Here is a 26922-nt window from a genome sequence, read left to right on the forward strand (position 1 = left end):
AAACACTACGTAGCGGAGGCTGCGCGCTGCCCGCCGCCTGCCAGCCTGCCTGCCTGCGTGCGTGCGTGCGTGCGCTCGCTCTCGCGGGCTCCGTGCTGGCGCGTGAGGCGGAGGCGGCGCCTGCGCAGTCGGGCTCGGTCGACGGTTCGCAGGGGAGGAGGTGGCGGGAGGCGGAGGAGGCGGCGGCGATGGAGGTGAAGCGGCTGAAAGTGACCGAGCTGCGGTCGGAGCTGCAGCGGCGCGGCTTGGACTCGCGCGGCCTCAAAGTGGATCTGGCGCAGCGGCTGCAGGAGGCGCTGGACGCTGAGATGCTCGAGGACGAGGCCGGCGGTGGCGGGGCCGGGCCCGGCGGGGCCTGCAAGGCGGAGCCTCGGCCTGTGGCCGCGTCGGGCGGCGGCCCGGGTGGGGACGAGGAGGAGGACGAAGAGGAGGAGGAGGAGGACGAGGAGGCGCTGCTTGAGGACGAGGACGAAGAGCCACCCCCTGCCCAGGCCTCGGGCCAGGCCGCGCAGCCGCCGCCGGAGCCCCCAGAGGCGGCAGCCGTGGAGGCCGAGGCGGAGCCCGATGCTTCCGAGAAAGCGGCGGAGGAGGCCACAGCCGAGTCAGGTGGGGTAAACGGTGGCGAAGAGCAGGGCACCGGCAAGGGGGAGGAAGATGAACCGGAGGAGCGGAGCGGGGACGAGACGCCGGGATCCGAGGCGCCGGGTGACAAGGCCGCAGAGGAACAGGGTGAGGAGCTGGCAGCGGAGCCGGGCTCCAACCTGCCGGGTGCGCCCCTGACCCAGCACCGAGCCCTGCACCGCGGGGTCCAGATTCCCATCGCCGTTTGCCGGGACTCCCCAGGGGAGGTGGTTTTCGTCCTCTCTCCTCCTTTCCGGAGGGTTTGTCTACCTCTGGTGGCCCCACTCTTTGCAGGAGGGAGGTTCCTTCCTAACTTGATTGCTTACTTGGTGGTAGTGAATGGAAATAAAGCGGTTTCCCATGCGAACTGCTTACGAGCTACCTGTTGGAGCAGCCTCCCGCGGTGCTGGTTATCTTTTCCTAAACCGGGAATGTGCTGAGGAATTGTTGATTACATGGACAGCCAGACCGACTGTTGGAGGCTTCGGCCTTTGGGCCACCGGACTGTTTACTTTTTCGCCATAAAATTAAGCAATAAGCTAAGTTCGTCAAGAGTTCGCCCCATCAAAAGCTCATTACTAGAGTTTGAGCTACGCCGAAAATCTGGAAATCTAACCTTGTTCCTGCTTTTGCAGCAGTAGCTTGCTTCAAGTAGCTTGCAGTGTGAGGGTGTCGAGTTTAATGGTTAACTACGAAAGAGAACATCTTAATCTAGAACATTTAGAATAAGTTAGGTAACGTTACTTGGCTAGGGGTTTTACCTTGCCTGAATTATGATTAAAATTTAATCTTTCATTTGAGTGGATATCGAAGGGCAAATTTGTATGTTTACTATACACTTAGCTAGCCTTTTACATTTTGGGTCCCTGATTTCTTGAATTGAAATGATTGGGGTGTTGGTGGGTCCATTGAATAACCTTGTGGAAGAGAATGTATAGAGGTGCCCCAGGGAGTTAGTGACCTTCCTCACTTCCTTTGAAGTGATTGGATGATTACAGCTGATCCATAACTATCTGTCAGAGTGGGAGGAAAACTAGAGCTGCTTCCCATTCTTACTATGAAGTGGCTTGCTTTTTAGTTCCTTTTATACTGCAGTTTTTAGGCTGCTGCTGGGTATGATGGTATAGTTGGAACCCATTCTACAACAGTCGCATGCAACTTGCAGCTTGTACTATGTCCTGGAACAAAAATCCCATTACATAATCTTTGTCTTAATGTGTACCCCCAAAGAGCAGGTAAAAAAGCTCGAGAGATAAATAACTTCTTTAGAGAGGTTATTACAAAAAAACCTTTAGTGTTAGTGTTGCAAACCACAGAAGTCCAAGGAAAAATTCTGTTGTTTTTTTTTTTCTCTTGTAAAAAATGTTACTAAATATATGACAACACCTTTCTGCCCCAAATTATGTGAGGTAAAGATGCAGTATTATTTATGGCTCTCTTGTGACTTAATGGTTTGTTCTTGCAAGTTTCAGTAAAAATCTATGGTAAGAGCTCTGTATAAAGTGCCAGAGTTCATTTGCTATGTAAGTAAAGCTGTGTATGGCTGTGCATTTTAAAGCTGGAAAGTCAAACTCTTCAAAAAAGAAAGAAAGAAACAAAATGAGGCTTCTGTACCACAACACTGGGAAAGTGTTGAAAAATATATATTAAGTCTCTAGCTTAAATCCAAATCTGATAGTCAAGAATCAAAGTTAAGCAATGAAGTTTTTAAAAAACTTATGGCATGTTTCTTTTATGTCATGTAAGTGGGAAAATCTGCAAGTTTGACCTGATTTAAGCAGATAAATTTAGAATGCAAAAATTGGCTAACTTTCAGTATACTTTTTGACTGAAATTAGCCCATAATGTCCTTTTTTTTAAAAAAAAAATAATAATCCCATCCAATGACAGAAAAATAATCTTTGGAAATAAAACATTCTGTGGATGCAGTGGGGATAACCTGGCTCTTCTGATTAGACAGATATGCCAGTCCTCCTTTAGTTTCTATTGGTTCTGAGCTTATTCTACACTCCAGTATGAAAACTGCTGATTTTCTTTCCCTCATTTTTGTAGGAGATGACCAAGATAGTGAAAAGTCAAAACCAGCAGGCTCAGATGGTGAGCGGCGGGGGGTAAAGAGACAGCGGGATGAGAAGGATGAACATGGCCGAGCTTACTATGAATTCCGAGAGGAGGCCTACCACAGCCGGTGAGGGAAACAGTCCCTTTCATTGAAGGCAGTCTCTGCTCCAATTTTGGTATACCTGAGGTTGACTGGAGAGTCTGGAGAAAGGGGGTGGATTAAAAATGGAATAGGTTCTTATAGGCCTAAGTCTTTGATCGAATCTACTCTGAATGCTTCCATTGCCCTTTTCTCATTTGCTGAAAGAAGCTGCCTGCTGGAATTGTATATTCACTGGTAGTTTAACAGACCTAAAGTCATGCAGACACCTCTCGAATTAAAGGACTTTGGTTACATTATATTTGCTTTTCTCTCATACATGTAGCTCAAAGTCTCCACCACCCCCAGAAGAAGAGGTGAAAGACGAGGAAGAGGATCACACTCTTGTGAACCTGGACACGTGTATGTATAAGGCAGACAGGTTGGGGTTTTTAACCAATCAAAAGAGATTTTGGGGATTAAAAACTTCCTGGCCTGCAGCTTTTAAGAGATTTAGATTTTGTATCCATGCTTGAGAACTGGGTACCTTTGTGTTCCATTGGAGTAAAAAGATTGCTTCTTTCTTAACAGATACCTCCGATCTCCATTTTCAAGTCAGCAAAGACCGCTATGGAGGACAGCCACTTTTCTCAGAGAAGTTCCCCACCCTTTGGTCTGGGGCCAGAAGTACTTATGGAGTGACAAAGGGGAAAGTCTGCTTTGAGGCCAAGGTAGTGTGTACACTACCATTAGGACCATTCATTTATTAAATTAGTCATTAAACTACTCTATACTGGACTTGCAGCCACCAGTATTTTATCAGAGAAAGGTACCATACTTGAAAGATGACCTTAGCTCTAGTAACCAAGGAATTAACCCTCATGACTTTGGTTTACGTTCATTGACGGTTGTTTTTCTGACGCTGAGTTGTGATAGTTGTTTTTGGTTTGTATCAAAATTTTGTTTTCATAACTCAGACTTTGCTTGAGTTGGTCAGAGTATCTGAAAAGTTCCTTTTCTGACTTGTCCAGGTAACCCAGAATCTCCCAATGAAAGAAGGCTGCACAGAGGTTTCTCTCCTTCGAGTTGGATGGTCTGTTGATTTTTCGCATCCACAGCTTGGTAAAGTTACCTTTAACTTAATCATGTTTGTGTTTGCTGCTCTGTGGGAAGTTTGAGTGTAGGTAAACTAATTTGCTGATTTTTCTAGGTGAGGATGAATTCTCTTATGGTTTTGATGGACGAGGACTCAAGGCAGAGAATGGGCAGTTTGAGGAATTTGGCCAGACTTTTGGGGAGAATGATGTCATTGGATGCTTTGCTGTAAGTGCTCCTGAAAGTTGTGGGTTTGTAGCAAAGAGTGGATGGAGGGCCCTGGAGATCCTTTGCTTCCCATCAGCTGCGTCTCTTCTGCAGTTGATGCGTTGCTTACATAGTTGTGTAGCAATTGAAGTTGGGGGAAAAAGATTGAACTGCGAGATTAATCAACTGCAAGGCCTGTGTGCCCATAAATGCTCTTGTCTTTTGTTGTAGAATTTTGAGGCCGAAGAAGTAGAACTTTCCTTTTCCAAGAATGGAGAAGACCTCGGTGTGGCATTCCGTATCAGCAAGGAATCCCTAGCAGATCGGGCCCTTCTACCCCATGTCCTCTGCAAAAATTGTGTTGTAGAATTAAATTTTGGTCAGAAGGAGGAGCCCTTCTTCCCACCACCAGAAGAGTTTGTGTTCATTCATGCCGTGCCTGTTGAGGAGCGCGTGCGCACTGCAGTCCCTCCCAAGACCATAGAGGAGTGTGAGGTATGCCAGAGAGGGTGCAGAACCTTGGTGCTCATGCTTGGTTGGTCACTTTTCTGCTCAAGCTTTGCCCAACTGGGAGCTGGGGAGGATGTTCTGAAGTTGGGCTTTGTAAACATTCCCCTCAGGTTGGTTGGTTGTTTTTATAGCATTCCTGGTTCTGTTTACTTGCAGGTGATTCTGATGGTGGGACTCCCTGCATCTGGAAAGACCCAGTGGGCACTGAAATATGCAAAAGAAAACCCTGAGAAAAGATACAATGTCCTGGGAGCTGAGACTGTGCTCAATCAAATGAGGGTGAGTTGGTGGGAGGGGATAAATCACTCTGGTGTTCGCTTTTAAATACCAAGAAACTTATATAATCTTTTCCCAATGGAGTTGAATCTTTCAGGTGTCTGAGATCAGGGGCCCCACAAATAAAGAAATGAGTTTTTGGTTTTTTGTTTTCTTTTCCTTTGCTGTGTTATCAGATTTCTGAAAGCTGGTAAAGCCTGGGGTGTTTCAGGTATATCCAGATTGAGACTGGAAATAAGTCCTGTAGGAAATGGACAGCATTCACAGCTCTAAGGAATGGCAGTGAACCGATATGGTGGCATTGGTGGTGTTTACCAGTGACTCTTGGGCTTTAACTTACTTTGTAATTTCTTGTGTTTCTCTTCCTCTTAAACTCATCAGATGAAGGGGCTCGAGGAGCCAGAGATGGATCCCAAAAGCCGAGACCTTTTAGTTCAGCAAGCCTCCCAGTGCCTTAGTAAGCTGGTCCAGATTGCTTCCCGGACAAAGAGGAACTTCATTCTTGATCAGGTATTGTTCAGAAATTCAAAAGAAATCTAATTTAACAATATTCCCAAAGATAAAAGATTTGGTATCCATTTGATTTTGGTATTTGATAAAATTGTTCAGAGTCAAAATAAGGTGCATATATAAAGACTAAATTAAGGAACAGAATCAGGTTACCCAGTTATAACCAAGAATTATGGTTGTAATGTTTTTTTGGATTGAGAGATACACTTCTCAGTGTTTTTACAAGAGAGTATTTGGAGCCAGGCTGTAAAACACACTATAGAGGTGATCGAGTGTTGTAGCTTTGGATTCATGACTCCACCACTTACTAGGTCTGTGACCTTGGACAAGTCTTGGTCTCTCTGACTCTCAAGTTTCGTGTTGGGTAAAACAGGATAACATCATGTAGCTTTTGAAGAATTCAGAGACTGTATAAATAGTCCTCTTAATCTAGTGCCTCACTTGTGAAGGATTCTCAGTAAGTGTTGGTTGAATTTAACTTTTACTCCTAAAACATCTATTACTTCTCCTGTCCCTAGTGTAATGTGTACAACTCTGGCCAACGGCGGAAGCTGTTACTGTTTAAGACTTTCTCCCGGAAAGTGGTGGTGGTTGTCCCTAATGAGGAGGACTGGAAGAAGAGGCTGGAGCTGAGGAAGGAAGTGGAGGGAGATGATGTGCCTGAGTCTATAATGCTGGAGATGAAAGGTGGGCTAACCTCTACGAGTTAGAGATCCTGGCCTTGGTCCATGCACACCTCCCTAGGGCCTCTTAGCGCCTGGAGCATTCTTCACCTGTGTAAAGTATAAATCTGAGGAATAAATTAATGAATGTGATCACTTGTGGATTAATGAATGAGCAGAATGAATGGTGAAGCAATAACCCCTTGATTCATTCTGATAAAATACAAAAAAAAAAAAAATGGTGATAGGTCACAGGATAATCAAAACCCAAGGCAGAGTGAGTCAGTTATTCATTCAGTAAATACTTAGGAGTGTCTGCTATTTGTCCAGTACAGTTCTAGACCTAGGGAAAGAATGAATGAAATGAAGCTCTGCCTTCACTGAATTTATATTCTAGAGATGGAACATTCTGATGGTTCAGATGGAAATGGTAGAGGTTGGAGTGAATGATCTCAACAGTATGTTTTGATTTCTATATCACATTAGGCTTGTTTTGTTTTTTACTTTTGTTGTTTGTTGGTGTTGATTTTTGGTATGTGCCGTATAAAGCCTTACAGCAAGGTTCCCTGGAAGGCAATATTAACCTTCTTTATTGAGCTGGAGTTCTGCTCTTCACCTCTGAGTTTGGTCTTTCCCCATGCTGCCTTCAGCTCCTGGCATCCCACCCAGAGCCGTCAGCTATTGGCTCTTTGAATTCTGATAATGCCTGGGCATGGGAGCTGGTTTCACACTAAAGAGCTCAAGTTTACTCAGAATGAACTAGACCAGTCCATAACTGATTTGGGGGCACTTGGAGGAATTTATTTCAGTTTTATGAAACTAAGGGCTAATTGGATTCACTTATCAATCAAGAGCACCTCATTGAACTGAGTTCCACGGGGACTCAGCCTCTGAACTTGATGTCCAGAGACTGGTGCTGGCCCATCCCACACAGGTGGTTAGTGAGACCCCTGTACTCTTGCTTCCTGTTCTCCTCAAATGGATGAGTAAGTGCCTTCAGGCTTGGGTCAGTTTCTTCTTGAGTCTCTTTTAAAAGTGTATTTCTTATCTAACTACACCAAAACTTTCTCAGTTACTTTTACCCTCTGGCTGCCTGCTTCTGTCCTGATAAGGAACCTTAACCCAGTTCACTCTTAATTTATTATGGATCACTTGAGAACTTGTAAATCTACAGTTTACAGATAGCCCTTTGCCTGGGGCTGCTGCAGTTAGCGAGAAACTTGTAGAGTGAACCGAGCACATTTTTGTGCATTTATAGATGAGGCTTAGAAAATCTTGTTCTTGCTGTAGTGGAGTTTTCATTATGAGATATTACCCGTTTTTGCAGTTGGAGGCTCACAGAGCTTCTCTCTTACTCTTGTAGCCAACTTCTCTCTGCCTGAAAAATGCGACTATATGGATGAGGTGACATATGGGGAACTGGAGAAGGAGGAAGCTCAGCCCATTGTCACTAAATACAAGGAGGAGGCAAGGAAGCTGTTGCCCCCCTCTGAGAAGCGGACAAACCGCCGGAACAATCGAAACAAGCGTAACCGGCAGAACCGAAGCCGAGGCCAAGGCTACGGTAAGTCCTGGGGACCTGCCAGCCCCAGCCTCAGTCTGTTCTCTGTGTGAAGTGCAGCTGGACCCACAGGAAAGGCCAGGCAACCACATCGGGCCACCAACATTAAGGACATCCCTTTATGGAGCTTATTTCTTCCTGTGTCCTTTACTCCTAGCTTCTTGTGCTTTTCCCATAATCGAAACAAAAGGTAGTTATTTTTCAACAAAAGTATTTGTTTCCTTGAAGAGCAGTGCTTGAACCTGCACATTTATCAGTTTTCATTTTTACATATGGATTCCCCCTTCACGCTTGTAGTTTATCTGAAGGATTTGTGCAGGATTCTTTTTTTCTTTGTCTACTGGGTCAACCCAGCTATGTAGATCAGAAAGTGAATGCATTATTCAGTAATTTGGGGGATTATGAAGTAAGTTAGCTTATTAGTGGAATTAATTTCCCCTCTCAATTATCTAGTTTTGTCAATTAAGTCCCTTGATCCCCTTCCCACAGTGTGCATTCAAATGTGTGTGTGTGTGTGTAATTTTAAGTGTAAGTCAGCAAAAAATTTTTTGAGTGTTTGCTATGTGCTAGGCCCTGGAAATACGAGCAGTTCCTGCTTTGGAAGAGCTTGACATTTAGACTTTGTTCAGTTGTGTAAAATGGGTTTGGGCTGTGTGATACCCAAGATCCCTTCCAGGGCTGAAAGTCTGCACCTCCACGAGTGGCACTTTCACTCGTGTTTCTAACTCTGCCATGTGTCCTTTGCCATCTTAAATGTTTTGCAGGAATTGGGGAGCTTCAAAAAGTGAAACCAAGGTGGCTTAGTTTTTCTTTTGTCTCTATTCCTCTGCCTTCCCCCCTCAGACTTTTTAAAAGATCCTGGCTGGTGCTTTAATTAACATTGTGTGAGCCTGACAGAAGCAGGCCTCCTATTCCCCCAGAATTGCCTTTGGCTCCGACTTTTTGATTTCCACTCAGATGTGGAGCCAGGACCCCATGCCAGCTGTCTGAGCGCGCTCTCCATTTCTCTTCCAGTGGGCGGGCAGCGCCGAGGCTACGACAACCGGGCCTACGGGCAGCAGTGCTGGGGGCAGTCTGGAAACAGAGGGGTGAGTGCAGCTCTCCTTCTGCTCCTCCCTCTGGGCCGTGACAGCCATTCCTGTTGGCTTTGGGGAGCAGAGTGGTTTGGGCTGTTTCCTCAGGGCTTAGGGTTTTGCCTGTTTAATTTGTTCATCTGGCAGAATTTATCCTGGGAAGATGAAACCTGTATATAATACGAAGCAAAGATATATCTCATTTAAGACGGGGGATAGCAGTGGATTGTGATGCTACAGACCCATGCATCTTCACTCCTCTCTCCTTTTCTCAGGGTTACCGTAACTTCTACGATCGGTACAGGGGAGACTACGATCGATTCTATGGGCGAGATTATGAGTACAACAGATACAGAGACTATTACAGACACCAGTATACCCGGGATGTAAGTATCATCTGGGAATGGAGAGATGAAGGGGCGGGCAGGACAGGGGGAGGAGTATCGTGCCTCTCTGTCCTCAGCCCGCTGTGGCTCCACGTGACAGGGTCTCCCCTCTCTTCTAGTGGCAGAATTACTACTACCACCATCCCCAGGACAGAGACCGATACTACAGGAACTACTACGGTTACCAAGGGTATCGGTGAAGCCCCTGCCATTGTCGCCTGTCAGCCATGAAGCTGAATCTCTGGGGGTGCCAAGCACCCCTCAAAACACAACCAAGGAAAACAGGGGCTGTCGGGGTGGGGCTGAGCTGCCGGGGAGGGGCGGTGGGGGGAGGGTGCGCAAGCAGGGGTGGGGGAGGGGGGAGGTGGAAACAAACAACAAAACTGTACATTTTTTTTAAAGTTTGTTGAAAAGAATATTGTCTTATTCTATAAAACATTTCAAACCTAGTTAGATATTTGTAATCAAAAAAAAAAACATTTGCTCAGAAAGCAGCACTTAGGGCTGCCTGTCCTATATACCCTGCAGTCGGACAGGAAAAGAACTGAATATGTCACCCTTCTGATATTCTAAGGCAGCTGGACTGGCAGCTGAGTAAGGGAGAGTGATGGTGAGGTGATGCGGAGAGGGTGGGAAGCGTTCGAGGGTGCCCACTCTCCACAGCAGGCAGGAGCGGGTCAGAGGGCAAGCTTGTGACTGGGGCAGTGAAAATAAACGATTGGCTCTTATCAATCACTTGCACCAACTAACCGTTTGTATTTTCTTTACCGACCTTTCCCTCTCGGGATATCTGGTCCGGTGGGCTGGGAGGCCATAGTGTCCCTATCTCCACGTGCCTGTGCCTCTGTGCTGTTCGGCCAAGGCCAAGCTACCAATTGGGTGGTTCTATTATATAGGATCCCCAGGCCAGGGAGGCATGGGGTCTGTTGGTGACTGGAGAGTAGAATAGTTTGTAGCCTCTCTGTACCCGTTTATGGATTTCCATAAAATCTGGAAGAGGAGTTGGGATTACAGCCCCCAGTCTGAAGATGGTGATCTGCCGGTCTCTGCTCTCTTGTCTTCCAAGGCTGAGACAGGCGGGAAGTCTCTGAAATCATCTCTGTTAGAGAATCTGTCCTCTTCTAGTTCTAGAGAAGGAACGTTTCTCAGGGTTTCAGCTCACACAGAAACGAAGCAGGATTCTTTTCACTGCAGCAGGATATGTATATAGGTGAATCCTGTGGTGTGGGCTACTGGGCCCAGGTGCTGAGAATAGCGACTATTTTATACAGTGTGGAGGGCCAGGGCCGTGCTGGCTTTTTTGATACACAGGTAGAGAGTGACTAGAAAAGGGGAGGGTGGGGGGGTGGGAGGCAGCTCAGTGGGGCTGCCGGAACTTGGGAAGAGCGTGAATGTGAGCGTGTGCATGCACAGGAGCACCCTTTCCCGACTTGTGGCAACAGGATTCCTCCTGGGGCATCTTCCCTGCGTGGCCCAGAGAGACATCTAGCCAAGAGACTTCAGTTGGGATAGTAACTTTACCGACACCCTCCTAGTTCTTGACAGCTTCAGGTCGCTGGTTCAAGAATATGGGTGGGATGGGGGAATGCTCTTTGGATACTGAGCTTCAGTTTTCATTCACCTTCCTGCTCAGCATTGCATCAGCCAAGAGCTTACTCAGCGAACACCTCACATTGCTGTACTTCCTGGGAGGGGACTCCCAGGTTGTGCTACCAGAAAACACTTCACTTCCACTTCCTTACCTGGGCAGTCCTCTGCTGAAAATTTTGTGCTGAGATTCGATCTCCTTTCCCTCTCCCACGGTTACTGCCGTGCCCAGGAGGGTGCACAGGCTCTGGTTCTGGCCCTCTAATCACCTGTCTAGGACGCCCTTCTGCTCCACCAGGACCTCTGACCCAGAGGCTGGAATGGGTGCTGGTAGGCAATATGTTTGCTTGCTCACCGTGACATCCTCTCTTTCTTCGGACACCTGCTGCTTCTGTGGGTTTGTGTGTGGCAGTGGGTGAAGTGATTGCCTGAAGTTTTCTGTAACCCACTTTTTATTACCATTAAGGGGAGTGTTCGAGAAAGCTTTAGTGCTTATAGTGTCAGGGCAAGGAGATAAAAACTGGAGCCCAAAGAGATTCCCCTTAGGGAGGGCAAGATTATAACAGAAAATGGACTCTCTGGCAGAAACTGCCAGCCCTATTCAAATGTTTAGTCCTGCAGCAAATAGCATCTTTTTATAATCTACAGCACGGTGTGGGGATGCTAGGCCCTCAGGGCGGGGAGGGGGAAGGACAGAATTTAAGCCGCTTTGGGTTTTTTTGGGGGGCGGGGGGGTACTTGCTGTTCACTTTTGACACTGGAAAGTCATCTTTTCATAAAAAGCTCTTTCTAGGTGGGTGGAGAGTGAAACTGCCACGTCCTTGTCAGTTTAGTCCAAGAGATCACTCGCAACAACAGTAGATGTCTGGGTTTTGTTTGTGTCTGTCTTTTTATTATGGGAAAAAAAAAAAAAAAACAATGTTAAGGGGGGAAATGCGGATTAACAGGAGGGATCCCTAGCCTTGTTTTCCTTAGAAGACTTGTTTAGTGTTTTATCAGACGTCTGTTGTAGGTGGAAAAGCTTGTGAGAAAAACAACCACCACATGGAGCCTGTAAATGTTTTTGCACAACCTGTAAAGCATTCTTGGAAGTGGCCAGTAAAAAAAGGGTTTTACCGTTTTAAAAAAATGTAACTGTGTCATTGTTTACATCTGTAACTTTCTCCTCCCCTGTTCTCATTAGAACATTCTGGCAAAAATGTAGGCACGGTAGCTACCAGTTTTAGAATAAATAACCATTTGGATTGAATTCACCTTCTCTTCTGTGGCTGCACTGACTGGGTAGAGTGTGTCATTGGGGGCTTTCCTTATGTCTGATGCTGCTCCTTAAGCTGTACTGGGTTCCAGCTAAGGGTGGCTTTCCTCTTTCAGAGCAATTTCTCCCTTCCATTCTACCATGCTTTCACTGGGGAACCAGCCACACCTTCACTCAGGGTTTGTTGGCTTACTTAAGTGCTTGCTTTTACTAAGAGTTTGAACAATTGGTGTAGAAGAAAATAAGTTATAACTCATGACTTCTGTGTATTTGGTGTATACTAAAACCAGTTGAATGTGTGAGGTTAAATGTAGGGTTGTCCATTTAGGGGCCACATAAGTTTATTTGTGAGTAATTACCACTTAGGGAAGCCTTGGTGGCTCAATGGTGAAGAATCTGCCTGCCAATGCAGGAACCGCGGGTTCAGTCCGTGGGTCCAGAAGATCTCCTGGAGAAGGAAATGGCAACCCACTCTAGTATTCTTGTTTGGGAAATCCCATGGACAGAGGAGCCTGGTGGACTACAATCCACAGTCGAAAAGAGTCAGACATGACAGCGACTAAACAACAAATTACCACTGAAAAGGAAGAGCCTACTTATTCAGCAGAAGATGTTTGATGGAGATTGTTTCCTAGTGAATTAGTAGAATGAGAGGTAACTTTAACTGACAAAAACATTTGTGTCACTAGCAAAAAGCATTTGTGTCACTAGCATGGAACTGACCTTGATTGTAATTTCTAATGGTCAGGGACTTACTAAGGCTGGGATACCACAGGCTTATGACATGTAGGGTTTTGAAGTAGTGATGATAATAAACTGCTGTAACGCCTCCCTTTGGACATGACACAGATTCTCACCCTAGAGGCTTATAGCTTCGAGTCCAAAGGCTATCCTTGATCTCAGTGTCTGCCCATTCTCTAGGATGCTTAAAGTCACTCAGTGTTATAGCTACTCATTTTAAGTGGTTATTTATAGCTTATGCCTTGTCTCTATTAACCTCTAATCACCCCCACCCTTTCCCTAACTAGGGCTGCAGACATTCACATCTAATCTGATGAGTTATGAAAATCCAGTATGTAGAACTGAGCAGAGGCTGCTTTTTAAAAACAACAACAACAACAACAAATAAACATCAAGTACATTTTTTGAGTACTCCTGATTTTTTATGAAGTGTGAGCAGATGTGGAAATTTTCACTTACTCTTCTGGAATTTGCCCAACACTGTGATAACAGGAAAAGAGAGATTGTTTTATGCCCTGCTTGCCATTTTGTTAGATATTTAAATGCCTGCTATATGCCAGACACTGACAGGATGCAGAAATTTTAAAAAACTTGATCCTTCGAGGAGTTTTCAACAGGCACTAAGAACTAAGCGGGATTCCCTGGTGGCTCAGATGATAAAGAATCCGCCTGCAATGCGGCAGACCTGGGTTCTATCCCTGGGTTAGGGAGATCGCTTGGAAGAGGGAATGGCAACCCACTCCAATATTCTTGCCTGGAGAATCTCCATGGACAGAGGGGCCTGGTGGGCTACAGTCCATGGACTCACAAAGAGTCGGACACAACTGAGCGACTAAGCACAGCACAAGAACTAAACAGGTTCCAGAACAGAATCTGGGTAGGTCCCCACTTCAGGAGGGAGACCAGGTTACTTTCTCGTTTCTTCCGCTCTAGGATGAGGGAATTAAATATCCCCAGGGCCTATTAGGGATCAGGGATTCAGCCGCAGCTCCCCAAGTTCACAGGGTACCCCTGTAGACTGTGGAGACATGCACAGGAATCTAAGTTATTCCCTTGGTTTCCTCTCTATTCTCCCCGTGCTTGTCTTCTGTGTGACAGTGTAAGGAAGCTGGGGGTGATATGCTTTCTCTAATATAGGTCACCCACGCCTACTGCAAAGCAGCTCCTACCCCTAAGTGTATCCCAGGACACAGCATGAGCTGATCTAGGCTTCCCCCCCGGAAAGGATGTATTCCTGAATGGGGGGTGGGGAATCTTAATCCACGAGAAGCAGACATCCTGAGACTACTACCTTCTCTGCCTTGGCCTTGGTCCCACCTCCGTATGTCTTTCCTTCCCTTGGAAAGAAAAGGCTGCTAGAAAAAGTATTCTGGGGCTTTATAAGCCTCTGCCAAGGCTGAGCCCAGGAGGCGCTCGTGAGACAAGCCTCTGACCGGGCAGCTTGCTGGCTGGACCACTACGAGGGGTGGTAAGCGAACCAGGGGCGGGGACATTAATCCTAGCGGATGTGACAGAGTGGGCCTGAATGGGAAGTGGGAGAATAACAAGCCCCAGTTCTACCAGGAAGCCAAAACTGAACAACTTAGGGCTTATCCAACTCCTAGGGAGAACGAGAGCCAACCAAGGAACAGCACCCCCAAACCGAACAGTGCGGGAATTGTCGTCACACTTGTGTTTCCGCTCCGAAGCAGCTTCCATTAGGCAAGCTGTAGGGACCTAGATCCTCATAAGATGCACGCGACCGGCGCCTACTATATCGGCGTGCTTGCTGGGATTCCCTTGTCCCAAGATCCTTGGTTATAGACGCCCGTGTGCCTTCACCCGGATCGGGTGGACGTCGGCGTCCAGCCTCCGGGTTGGGGAGAAGTAGGTATCGAGTTGGCGCGGACACAGGCAGCCATTTTGAGACAGATGAGCACGGAAGGGACCATATTGAGACCGCTGGATGCCTGGGGCCGCCATTTTAAGTATGGGCCCAGCGGAGAAGCCCTGTACGGTGCAACGCTGTGACGTGCGGCCGCCGTATTGGCGCGGGCCCCATGGCGGCGGCCATCTTGGAGGGGGCCTGCTGTGGGCGCAGCCATCTTAGAAGTAAAACCGGCCCCTCCTCAGGAACTGGAATTGAGCTCCTCCCCTCTCGCTGGGTACCTCCTGTCTTCGACTTCCCTCGGGAGTCCCTTCCTAAGTTCACCCGGTTCGGTCTGTTTTCTTTTTCATTTGTCTTCATTGCGTTCTTGTGTACGTGTAGGAGTGCTCTCTGTAGCCTCTGAGTGCCTGTTTGTAACAATTCTAACACTTGAGACCCTTTTGCTCTCCATACCCTCTAACCCGACGGATCTCTGATCCTAGAGAATGTCTAACGCGCTTTGACTGGCCCTGTTCCCTAGTTATGGCAAGCTTTTCTACCTATCGCACCCACCACCGAATCTATTGACTGATGAGCCTCTCCCCCCAAGAACGGTAACACAGGAGCTGTCCTCTGAGACTCTGGATGACTTTATTCTTCACATGGCTTTAGCCTCCCAATAGCTCCAAGGTGAGACTGAGAGCAAGCACCCAGCCCATCCCTCTCTCCATTGTCTGAGCAGGTCACAGAGGGAAGCCAGCGGGACGCTGACAGAGTCTGACAGCCCTTCTGTGGGTGGAGCTACGGGTGCCCCGAGTCACAGGGTGCTTTGGGTCTGCCACAGTGGGCAAGGAAATGGAATCAGCAGACAGGTGAGGGAGGGCTTGGGCTTCAGATAACCTCACAGGGTTGGGCAAGGGCTAGGGGTGGGATGCAGGAATCCTCGGGGGCTCACGACAGTTACTGACATAAATAAGGAAGGGCCCGGGAGAGGAAAAGGTGAAGAGTTGTGAAGAGGAACAGGGCAGCTCAGAGGAGAGCACAGAAGAATTTCTTCTCCCGGAAAGGGTTCTCCGAAGTGGGCACAGGGGTGATGAGGGGATCCTCACAGGCGTGGGCATCACAATAAGTCATCAGGTCTGCTGCTGCCTTGGACACCTGGGGCACAGCCAGGAGGGGAATTGTTAGCCAGAAATCCCGAAGGGGGCTGCAGCCTCCTTCCCCAAACAGATTATCTTTTGCGATCTTTAGGACTTCGTAAGACAGTCTTCCCTCAGCACCCACAGAGACCTGGAGCCAGCTTTCCTTACAGACGCCAAGACTCCTTCCATGATCTTAAGGAGTCAGTGAAAGAAAGCCTCTCTTAGCCTCAGGTTTGGGTACCTAGGTACAGCCTTCCAACTAATGGGATCCAGGGCCCCACCCACCTTTATCCGGCACAAGCTGGCTTCAATCTTAAGCTGTTCCACCATCTTGCGGGCTTGCCCAATACTCATAGTGCTGTTCACAGGGGTCTCCCCTTTCATCCTGGAGGAAAGAGACAGCTCAGAGCGTGCTAGAGGGCCCTGCACAATCTCAGCTGAAGGTCCCCTTCCCCCATTACGCCTCATCAACCATTGCAAGGCTGGGTCATATGCCCTAATATTTTACTCCTCTCTTATCCCCAACCTCCCTGGCCTTTCCCATCTCCCAGTTCCTCAGCTAAGGAAATAGAGAAGTGAAGTGAGATGCTCCCAAACTCGTACAAGGGCTGGGCTTCAGATCTTTAAACATATGGATGACTGCAGGCTTTACAGCCCTCAAGCTATGTGTTCCCAGCTCTGAAAACCACAACTATAAAGAGCCCCGCCCTAATGAGGAGGGCACATAACCCCCACCTGCCCCCTTGAGCCCCAAAGGGAGAAAAGCCGGATGCTCCTTACTCACCTGAGGCCACAGGCAGCGACAGTCCTGGGGAATCTGATCAGTGGGGTGCACCAAAACCTTCTGCCTGAGATGGGTGCCCCCACCTTGCAGGGAGTTGCAGCTGAGAGTATCTGACGCAGCAGCAGAGGCAGCTAATACAGAGAAGGCCACTGGAGAGGGTCAGGTCAGAGGCCAGTGGAGGGCTGGTCCCTGTTTCTGCAGCTCCAGCACTAGCTGATACCTGAAGGATGAAGGATGCTAGAAGGAGCAGCTCAGATCCTGGCATATACCAACTGTCTGGCCAGTGGGGGAGCCTGGCTGCTGCCTGCAGCCCCTGTGCACACCCCCACTGTTACTGTCTCACTGCCTGCCCTTCCCCATAGCAGGCATCCAGAGTCTGGACTAGAGCCCTCCCCAAAGGAGCTGGAAGTAGCTGAGCCCCAGGCAGACACCCCCCTCAAATGGGGTGGTCTGGACCTGTGACAGCCCCTGCAGTGAAGTCAGTACAGACTGCGTGAGACCCTGCTCGTTTGAAATTCTGACATCAGCTGGCCAGTCGCCCCCTCCATCCCTCCTCCCTCTACTCTGACACAGCATTTAGCACCTGAATCTTCGTTTCTCTTCCAGGGACCCTCCATTCCCCATATCCAGGAAAATGTGATGAGCTACAGGTTTCAGCTTCTAGATCACCACTTAACGTTCTAGCTACAAGTGGAAAATCCAAGGGCAGCAAGGTCCATCAGAAGGATGTCTGAAGAAATGGCAGACCAAAGAGAAGAAGCTGGGGAAAAAGAGGCATGCAGAGACCAGATCAAAGAATCCGACAAAGAAGAGGTAGGGGAGAGTCGGTGGGTGTTTCTGGAAATAGATGGGCTTACTGGATGCGTGTGTGTGTGTGTGTGTGTGTTGGTTTGAGAGATTGCCTCTTACGTCTGCAGCGTTGTGCGTGGTGCTGTGGGGAGTGCAAAGATGTGCGCAACACTGACCCTACCCTCTGAGGAATCTTGTTTAGGGTGAATAGACACATACAAAATAGAAAGAGCCACCCACCAAGACCTAGTCTAGATAATGCGCTGTGGGAACTCAGAGAAAAAGTCTGGTTAGGGTCGGAGGAGGTCGATGACGCGTCTTTAAAGCTGGAGACAAGTCACGGGCCTGAAATGCTACCACTCTTGTCAGCAGGTGCCAGCCAGCCCGCCGGGGCATCACGCAAAATTCCCAGGTACCTGCAGATTGCAACGTTCTCGGGGTGAATGCTCTCTGCCTTGGAAGCCCAAGGAGATGTGCGCAATAAAAATCAGCGCCTGTTAGACGCCCGCTTCTCCCCCATTTTGGGGTTAAATGATAATGAAGGTGTAGGCGGAGTGCCGCGATTGCGGCCTCAAGGGGCTGGCTGGGAGGGATGCTGCTGACTCATAGCATTTCCTGGAGCCTATCTTGGAGCCTAGAGGGAGATGCCTATCCGCTTTGGTTTTGGTTACCAAAAGGGGAGGGGGCAACGGACCACGGGGAGGGAGAGAGCCGGCGCTTGGAGGTGGGAACCTGGCCTCCTAGAAGGCCCCGCCCCCTGCGCTGGGCCCGGCCCTGGACGAACCCCGCTCCCCTGCGCTACAGAGGCGGCCGGCGGAAGGGGGCGGGACTTCCCTGGGAGGCGGAAGAGCCTTCTCGCCGTTGCCCTGGCAGCGCGCGTGGCTGGTGAGTCTGCGGAGCCGCGGCTGCGGGCTGGATGGTTTCTATGGTGGTGCGGTTGCGTGGGGACTCCGGGCGCCGTGCCCGTCACCGAACCGGAGGGGTCTGGCGGGGAGCGGCCGTTGGCCGCAGGACACCCTGCCTGGCGCGGTCTTGTCTGGGAGCGAGCGCAGCTCCAGGAGGAGAGAAGCAACTTGGGAAGCAATAGTGGCTGCGGTGAGGTTGCTGGCTTTGAGTCCAGCTGTGCGACCTTAGGCAGGTCGCGAACTCTCCGTGCAGCCACCTCGCAGTGTGGAATCGTGTGCATAAGTCCGCCTTAGAAGAATTTTAAGGCGTTCATCCTCTGTATGTAATATGTTTCTATGAATGACCATCAAAGTGGCCTGTCCTAGAATCAGGTGACCCGAGGATGGGTTCAACTGAGGAACTCTAGCACAGGGGGGTGGTGAGAAAGCTCGGTGGAGGAAGGGAAGGGATAATTGGCTGAGAAACACAATCAGTTGGAGAAAAGCCATATAAAACAAAGGCTTTGCTATGTCTTGCTGTCTCTGGTTCCTCAAAGCCTTTCTGGTCAGTGTGTCCTTTTTGTCTTCACCTCCCGCGTGAAATGAGCCATTCTTTCCCCTTCTCGGTCTTTTTCCAGGAACCACCAGCTGCTTCGTCCCATGGCCAGGAGTGGCGTCCAGGTGGCAAAGCACCTAGGAACCCAAAGCCTGAACCCGGGGCCAGACCCCCTGCACTCCCCGTCATGGTCAATGACCCACCAGTACCTGCCTTACTGTGGGCCCAGGAGATGGGCCACGTCATGGCAGGCCGTGCCCGCAAGCTGCTACTGCAGTTTGGAGTGTTCTTCTGTACCATCCTCCTCCTGCTCTGGGTGTCTGTCTTCCTCTATGGCTCCTTCTACTATTCCTATATGCCGACAGTCAGCCACCTCAGCCCCGTGCATTTCCACTACAGGTGAGAAGGGTCTTCTATCGAAGTAGAGGAATCCTGTGAGAGAATTGCTGCGAGCACCGTTGGCACTTGTTGAGGACAACCCTCTTACTTACAGACGAGGACACTTGAGCCTAGTGCACTTGTATTGATTTATAGCCCAAGGTTGGGGCAGGTCTGGGCTGGTAGGGTTCTAGGGTCCTAGTCCTGTCTCTGGTTAACTGAAATCTGGTTTAAAAAAACAAAAAAAGCCCTCTCCTAGACTGTCACTATGAGGGTCAGTTCAATTTAGGCTGGATCAGACCTCTCTCAGGGCTACTGTAGACTTTTGAGCTAACCCAACCTCTCAAGTCATCTCAGAACTAATCTGGCCTTCAGTAAAGAAGATATGAGGAAAGCGGTATTTGCCTTTCACATTACTTCTTCCCACTCCTATTTGTCTGCTGCAACAGAGCTTATGAAAACAACAAGGTGTTTGGGTTCATAAACTCCGAGAGTCCTACTTGTCTGAGTCCTCAGTTCCTTCCCATTTTACAGATCCTGCCAAATTTTCTCCCCTTCTTTTAAAAATGACTACAGGACCAATCAAGAGTTGCTATTAACAATGGTCCAAAGTTGTTGTTTTTTTTTCTTTCCATGTCCTGAATCCCTGGTCATGAGCCATAATTTCTAAGGCACAGCTGCTTAAATTTTTAGGAGGCATGGATCTTATGAAAGCTATGGCCCTTCCTGTCATAAGAACCTACTTACTGATACATGCCCGTGTGCAATTTTGCCTACAATTGGAAGGGTTTGTGAGTAAAGGGTTTAAGAGTAAAGATCATCTGTGGGTCCCTTTGGAGGAATTTTCTTGAACTAGGGCCCAGATCAGAACTCTGGAATCAGAATCTAGAGAGGTGGTACCCAGGAATCTGTTTTATTTTTTTAGGAATCTGCATTTTTATCAGCTTCCCAAGTAAGTCTTTAGAAACACTTAAGTCTGAAACTATTCAACTAAGTGTCCATAGGTTCCCATTTAAGAATGTCTACCTTAATGAGAAGAAATAAACACAAGTAGCAGGAAGAGAATTTAAAAGACTCATTCTAGTGTCTTGAATCTCCTGGCTGCACTTCTTCTCCGTCTCTCTGTAACAGAGAAGGATGCCTGTTCTGGAAGAAAGGATGGGGGACGGGAAAGGGAGTCCCAAGGGCCCAGGAGCTGTGTGGATAAGTAAGACAGACTATAACTTAGCAGAATATCATCCTCATTCTCATTTAGGACGGACTGCGAATCCTCCACCTCCTTACTCTGCTCCTTCCCTGTTGCCAATGTCACACTGGCTAAGGGTGGACGTGATCGGGTGAGTATGGGAGCTGAACAGAGGTTTCATTAGTGCTTTGATGACTTGAAACAAGAACACTTGGGAAAGACCTAGGTACCAGGGACTGAGTAAGAGAGACTGAAAGGAAAGCTTTCAAGGAAAGGGAGGTTAAAGAAAAACTGAAGTCCAAATGAATTGAATGGGTTATTCTTTCCTCCTTAAATTGTTTCAGCCAGGCCATATCTACTAGATAAGGGGTGTTTTAGATCTAAATGAACTTAAAGAAACCAGCTATCTCACTGAACTAGGATAGAATCCACCCAAGAGTTTTGAAAGTATGTTATTAATTATGACACAACTGAGAGATATACGTAACCTTCCATTACAAAGGGTACTGTGCCAGAGGACTGGCCAAATGCCAGTATATCTTTAATAAACCTGAAAGCCCTGAGAAATGCAAAGTGGGAATGCATCCTTTATTAGGCAAGTTGGTGGAAGCTCTGCAAAAGGGTAGGATCCCAGAACACTTCAGAAGGACTTTGGAGGATCAACAGTGTTTCTGGTCACCAGAGGATTTTGACTTGTCAGCAGCATAATGAGAAATTATCAATGGGCAGACTAAAAGTTTAAAAATCATTTGAAAATGATTTTTGAAAAATTGTACTCAGGAGGATACTGACCTGAAGATAGAAAATATGGAGGATAGAATAAATGGTCATTCTGAAGGGAGGAATGTAAGCTATAGAGTTTTGGACCCCTTGGGGTTGACAATGCAAATAACCCGGAAGACTGTGTATCTTGTGATATCTTCCAGTGGACCACCAGAGTACCACTATCCAGAAAACTTACCAGGTGGGATGAGTGGATCCCAAATGGGGGTTTCAAAGTGGTGAAGTGGAGAATTTCCTGGCAGTCCAGTGGTTAGGACTCCGCACTTTGACTGCCGAGGGTCCTGGTTCAATTCTGGTTCAGGAACTAAGATCCTGCAAGTTGCACAGCATGGTCAAAAAAGAAAGTAGTGGCGTGGAGTGTTGGGCCTTGTGAGACAGAGGATTATCTGTTTAGTTCTGCTACTCAGGAAAGTAATGTGGAGAGTACTATAGAATATTCTGTGAAAACATTGGTTCAATCTGTTTTTGTGGCTCAATAAAGTAATAAATGGAATATATTGAGAGGGGAGTAGAAACAAGGCCACCGTACATCTACACCTGGGATGGTGCATGCTGTTATGTGGCTTCCTGTTGTAGATCATAATGGTTGGTAACCAGGGAGCCTAAAACCATCGGGTACCAGGCTGCTGGATGAGGAAGGAATGGAAGGATGAAGGGTGAGGCCCAAGTTCCCCAATAAGTAAAGCAGGTTGATCATTTCATTGATTTCTGGTGAACATTTTTGAATGAGTGAGTGAAATAATGGGTCTATTTTGTTGGTAACAGCTTGTTTAGAAGTAGATTTTGTCCTGCTTCAAAGAGCTGACAGGATTGACGGAAATCTCTACATTGCATTAAGTAGCAAAGATGCAGTTCCTGCATTTCAGAAGAATTTGTGAAGAATTAGGTCTTCTGGAGACTGTGGTGATGGTGAGGCTCAAAGTGGGAATGGAGGAGAGTTTTCTGTCAGGCAGACAAATGTGAGTAAAAGCAGAAGTCCTTCACAAGATTCTGGTATTAGCGATTTTTGGATACCCTTGGAGGAGATGACATAATTACTGGCTTAAAAAGAAAAAAAAAAAATATATATATATATATATATATCTCAATTCAGTTCAGTCGCTCAGTCATGTCCAACTCTGCAACCCCATGGACTGCTGCATGCCAGGCCTCCCTGTCCATCACCAACTCCTGGAGTTTACTCAGACTCATGTCCATTGATTTGGTGATGCCAACTCTAAATAAATACATAAAAATCTTTATTGCTATATAATTTGAGTAGTATACAAGTCACCCATTCAAAATGTACAGTTCAGTCATTTTTAATATATTCAGAGCTGAGCAACCATCACCATAATCAATTTGAGGACATTTTCATCACCCCAGAAAAAAAACTCATACCCACTACCTGGCAGTCACTCCCCATGTCCTTCCTGTTCACCCAGAGAACTACCTGTTTCAATGTTTCAAAGAATTTAGTGAAGCAACCAGCTTAGATTCACCTGACCTCTACATGGGGATAGGACTCTCATGGGATCCATTTTTTTCAAGACAATTCAGACTGAAGGGACTTCCCTGGTGGTTTAGGGGTTAAGACTCTGCACTTCCAATGCAAGGGGTGCGGGTTCAATCCCTGGTCGGGGAACTAAGATCCCATATGCTTCACAGTGTGGTCAAAGAAACGAACAACAAAAAGCTAAAAAATAATTCAGACTGAAAATAAGAATGTATATAAAGAAAGATTTTGATCAGTGGACTTTCACCTGTTACTCTAGGGATAAAATGCTCAAAGTACCTTCATAGCAATAAGTCTAGATGTTTCACTATTAAGGTTGTGTGCATTTGTGCTAAGTTACTTCAGTCTTGTCCAACCCTGTGGAACCCTGTAGACTGTAGCCCACCAGGTTTCTCTGTCCATGGGATTCTTCAGGCACAAATACTGGAGTGGGTTGCCATGCCCTTCTCCAGGGGATCTTCCCAACCCAGGGATCGAACCTCGGTTGGCAGATTCTTTACCATCTGATCCATCAGGGAAGCCCTCACTATTAGGCTTAGGATACTCTTTTTAAAAAAAAATTTTTTTTCTTTTAATCCATTCCCTCTTTGGTTAAAACCAAAAGCTTTACCATCACCCCTGGAATCCTTGTGGGTCACCCTGAGGGGGTCATGCACAGGATAAGCATAGTCGAATATAGGATTAGAGGAGTATAGGAATGGTCAGGAATAACTAGGGTATGTTTGGTGGCCAATCTTTAATCTTTTGAGGTTAATACCAGTGAAGATGCCTTCCCACTGTGTCTCAGGGTTCTACCAACAGGACCAAGGTAAGGGACCCAGAAGGACAGAGTTACTGTGGGAGAGCTGGCTAGGGAAATGGTGAGTGCTTCTGGCACTCTGCTAATTAGTAATGTAAGTGAAGGCAGGCTGGGCCCGAGGGGATGGCCTCATGGGGACAAAGAGGCCTGAGTCACAGATGGCCCAGTTAGCAACATGACGGTTCACTTTTGGAAAAGAAATGTGACACAACTTTTCTCGAACAGAGTGATTCAGGAGTGTAGATACTGAGGACCTCAGAAGTGGGAGGGATCCAGCTACCAGAAGGGGGCAGCAGGTTCTTGGGAAGAGGGAGATTTGAGAGGCCTGTTTTGATAGCGGAGGGAATCGTATTTGGAAGGGTAGCCGGGAGGTGGGACAGGGACAGTGCAATTAAAAAATTTTTTTGAAAGAGATGCCATCCACCTTGGGCAGGTACTGATGTATGGACAGCCGTACCGCGTTACCTTAGAACTTGAGCTGCCAGAGTCTCCTGTGAATCAAGATTTGGGCATGTTCTTGGTCACCATCTCATGCTACACCAGAGGCGGCCGAATCATCTCCACCTCTTCACGCTCCGTGAGTGTCAGTGGCCTGTCCAGGAGGTTGTGGAGAATAACAGATGTCCGAGTATCTGGGTGGGGCTTCAGGAGAAAACATTCTGAGGTCTGAGACACAGACACACCATACATAGCAAGAGGTGTCAGTTTACCAGATAAGCACCTCCTCCTGCCGCCAGACATCCGATGAGCACATCCATCTTTGAGTGGAGCCGCCCTGAAAACGGGCTTTTTTGGAGCCAGACAGACCAGACTCCGTTCTTAATTGTCAACAGAACCGTCTCGTGAAGCAAATTCCTGAATGTCCACGTGGGAGAAGAAAGCCTCAGATGGTACACTGGCACGTGTACTGGTTCCAGTGTACCAGAATAGATGGTACACTGGTCTAGGTTATAGAACCATTCTGGGGAAAGGTAGATGACAGATGGTGTGGGGCTTCACCTGGGAGGCTTTCTTAGAAGAGGAGACTTTGTTGTATTGGAATAGAGACATGGTTGGGAAGGGCAGGGCAGGGATGCCTTCAAACTTTTGCAATGAGGGGGTCAAGACTTGGGGCGTGGTCGGAAGTGAAAGGGACTAGGGGACCTAAGGAAGAAGCCGCCTTCATACCCTGCTCAGGGGTGGTTTTGAGGGTAGGCACCCACGCCCAGCCTCTACTCCCTGTTCAGGAGTGGTTTTGAGGGTGAGCGCCCGTCCCCAGCCTCTCTTCCCTGGCCCTGTCAGGTGATGCTACATTACCGCTCAAGCCTGCTCCAGATGCTCGACACGCTGGTCTTCTCGAGCCTCCTGCTGTTTGGCTTTGCGGAGCAGAAGCAGCTCTTGGAGGTGGAGCTATACCCAGAATACAGAGAGAACTCGGTAAGGAGAGGAGAGGAGGAGGACAGGAGACAGCCCTCCCCACAAGCCCAGGATTTTACCTGAGGAGCTTCCGGGCTTGGGCAGGAGGGACCACGGTGGAGGCTGGAAGCAGGCCTCAGACTGGGCTGGTACGAGTGACAGCAGGGTCCTGGCCTGATGTGCCGCTGCCACCGCCCCCCTGCCCGCAGTACGTGCCGACCACCGGAGCCATTATCGAGATCCACAGCAAGCGCATCCAGATGTACGGAGCCTACCTCCGCATCCACGCCCACTTCACTGGGCTCAGGTGAGGCAGTGCCCACGTGGGCTGGGCAGCTCTCCTGGGGTTGTCCTTAAGAGGGTCCTAAGCAGAGGTGACGGATTTTACCTGGGCTACAGGTTCTCAGCCCTGGCTGCACATCACATATCAGGAGCCTGGGGAACTTTTAGAAAAATACCAATGCCTGGGCCCCACCCTCAAGACTAGGATTTGTTACGGTCATATTTGGCTGCCAGACTTTTTTTTAGCATTTATTTATTTGGCTGTGGCAGCTTTCAGTTGCAGCTTGTGGGATCTTGTTCCCTGACCAGGGATCGAACCCAGGCCCCCTGCTTTGGGAGTGGAGTATTAGCCATTGGACCTTAGATAGGGAAGTCCCCAGCCATCAGACTTTCTGAAAGCACCCCAGGGGGAGATCATGTGCAGTCAGAGTGGAGAAATGCTCTCTTGAACCACTGGCTCAGTGGGTGGGAGGCAGAGGGTGGAGACCAGCTCTTGCCAAGCTCTGGTGAATTGCCCTAGAAATTACTTCTGGGAAATGAGAAGGCTGGCACTCCCTGGTAGCTGCTACTCCCCTCCTGCCTACTCCCTGCCTCAGGTACCTGCTGTACAACTTCCCGATGACCTGCGCCTTCGTTGGTGTTGCCAGCAACTTCACCTTTCTCAGCGTCATTGTGCTCTTCAGCTACATGCAGTGGGTGTGGGGGGGCATCTGGCCCCGACAGCGCCTCTCTTTGCAGGTCTCAAAGGACCCCTTCCTCTCCCCTTCATGGTTCTTCTTTGGGGAGTGGGCCGGGGCGTGTTGGGCGCTGGGGTGGAAGGGCCCAATCACTCTGGTGAGGGAAGGCAGTCCTTGCTGCTCAGGAGTTTCCCCTCCACAGGTAAACATCCGAAACCGAAAACGTTCCCGCAAGGACATCCAGCGAAAGATCTCTGCCCATCAGCCAGGTAGAGGTGATAGCTGGGGGCTGGGTGAGGGGGGGCTCCTGTGCCATCCAGAATGAGGCTTTAGGTGCTCACCTCCTAAGCTAAAGGTCAAGAGAAAGGTGGATTGGGGTGAAGTTGGCACTGCCATCCAGGCACAGCCACCCTAGTCCTGCCCTGTCCTCTACCCCCTTTGGAGGCACAGGGCCCCAAGGCCAGGAGGAGTCCCCCCAGCTGTCACCTGTTACAGAGGACGGTGAGAGCCACGTGGATCCCTCCGGGACAGGTACAGTGCAGCTGCCCTACCCCCTTCCTGACTCCTCCTCAGTCCTCCCCTTCAGCCTCTTCCAGACTAACCTCTGCCTTCCCCCCTGGGGCTGCAGAAGGCCAGCTGTCCAAGGAGGAGAAAACAGATCAACAGCCCCTGAGTGGCGAGGAGGAGCTGGAGCCCGAGGCCAGTGATGGTGAGGGACCCTGTGCGGCAGGACCCCAGGGGGCATGTGGGCAGGGCGGAGGCTACCTTGGGCGGGGCAGGGACCCCTGGTCTGGAATTTCCCCTTTAGAATTTGGTTTTCTCTCCCCTGGCCCAGGTTCAGGCTCCTGGGAAGATGCAGCTCTGCTGACGGAGGCCAACCTGGCTGCCTCTGGCTCTGCCCCTGCCCCAGAGACCGTGGGCAGCTCGGAGCCCTCTGCGGGCTCTGTCCGACAGCGCCCCATCTGCTCCAGCTCCTGAAGCGAGTAGGGCCGAGTCCCCACATTCTGGCCCTTTCCCACCTGCTCCCTTTCTCTCTCTGGGGCTCCCCCAATAATAAACTATTTTCGTGCCAGCTGCTTCCCTGACTCTGAAGTGGATTCAGGGTCATTTAAAAACCTGGTATTCCCTAGGCATTCCCCGCCCGGACTGGAGGAAGTTTTCTTGTCAGGGGCCACAGATGCAGAAGACCTCCAGGCCCTGGACTATTTTAGGCACAGCTGTTTTCATTCATCAGCCTGGAAGTCCAGGGAGTGAAAACCTGCCCACTCGGTCCTCTCCCTCTGGGGAGGGGGATAGCATAGG

General features: G+C 48.7%; 3 protein-coding genes across 43 annotated transcripts; 2 read left to right on the plus strand and 1 right to left on the minus strand.

The window, feature by feature from the left end:
- The first annotated feature begins 150 nt into the window (after window positions 1-150).
- HNRNPUL2 (heterogeneous nuclear ribonucleoprotein U like 2) lies at window positions 151-11877 on the plus strand. Its single transcript, XM_086383425.1, has 14 exons — window positions 151-729; window positions 2674-2809; window positions 3108-3184; window positions 3353-3492; window positions 3793-3883; window positions 3972-4084; window positions 4295-4558; window positions 4730-4852; window positions 5231-5359; window positions 5878-6046; window positions 7385-7585; window positions 8597-8670; window positions 8931-9041; window positions 9161-11877. The coding sequence occupies exons 1-14, from the start codon at window positions 189-191 to the stop codon at window positions 9239-9241; spliced, it is 2250 nt and encodes a 749-aa protein (XP_086239551.1). The 5' UTR covers window positions 151-188; the 3' UTR covers window positions 9242-11877.
- Window positions 11878-14030: 2153 nt separating this feature from the next.
- Window positions 14031-26697, plus strand: BSCL2 (BSCL2 lipid droplet biogenesis associated, seipin). Of its 40 annotated transcripts, none has more exons than XM_086383446.1 (13): window positions 14031-14092; window positions 15012-15160; window positions 17003-17209; window positions 18708-19024; window positions 20259-20340; window positions 23700-23843; window positions 24548-24682; window positions 24871-24968; window positions 25540-25681; window positions 25823-25889; window positions 26065-26151; window positions 26249-26329; window positions 26456-26697. In XM_086383446.1, exons 3-13 carry the CDS (start codon window positions 17123-17125, stop codon window positions 26596-26598), a joined length of 1383 nt encoding a protein of 460 aa, XP_086239572.1. In that variant the 5' UTR covers window positions 14031-14092; window positions 15012-15160; window positions 17003-17122; the 3' UTR covers window positions 26599-26697. The 40 variants fall into 40 exon arrangements, with proteins under 40 accessions (XP_086239572.1, XP_086239583.1, XP_086239559.1 ...); XM_086383457.1 differs by having other exon boundaries at window positions 26071-26151; XM_086383433.1 differs by having other exon boundaries at window positions 25823-25888; window positions 26061-26151.
- GNG3 (G protein subunit gamma 3) lies at window positions 15105-17992 on the minus strand. Of its 2 annotated transcripts, none has more exons than XM_086383476.1 (4): window positions 17602-17992; window positions 16397-16616; window positions 15898-15997; window positions 15105-15628 (listed from the first exon to the last, which is right to left on the minus strand). In XM_086383476.1, exons 3-4 carry the CDS (start codon window positions 15994-15996, stop codon window positions 15500-15502), a joined length of 228 nt encoding a protein of 75 aa, XP_086239602.1. In that variant the 5' UTR covers window position 15997; window positions 16397-16616; window positions 17602-17992; the 3' UTR covers window positions 15105-15499. The 2 variants fall into 2 exon arrangements, with proteins under 2 accessions (XP_086239602.1, XP_086239603.1); XM_086383477.1 differs by having other exon boundaries at window positions 17426-17703.
- Window positions 26698-26922: the final 225 nt, after the last annotated feature.

Source organism: Bos grunniens, chromosome 29 (assembly GCF_055505025.1).
Source record: "Bos grunniens cultivar Pamir isolate PY7600 chromosome 29, Bosgru_T2T1.0, whole genome shotgun sequence".
In the NCBI taxonomy this organism is placed as follows: domain Eukaryota; kingdom Metazoa; phylum Chordata; class Mammalia; order Artiodactyla; family Bovidae; genus Bos; species Bos grunniens.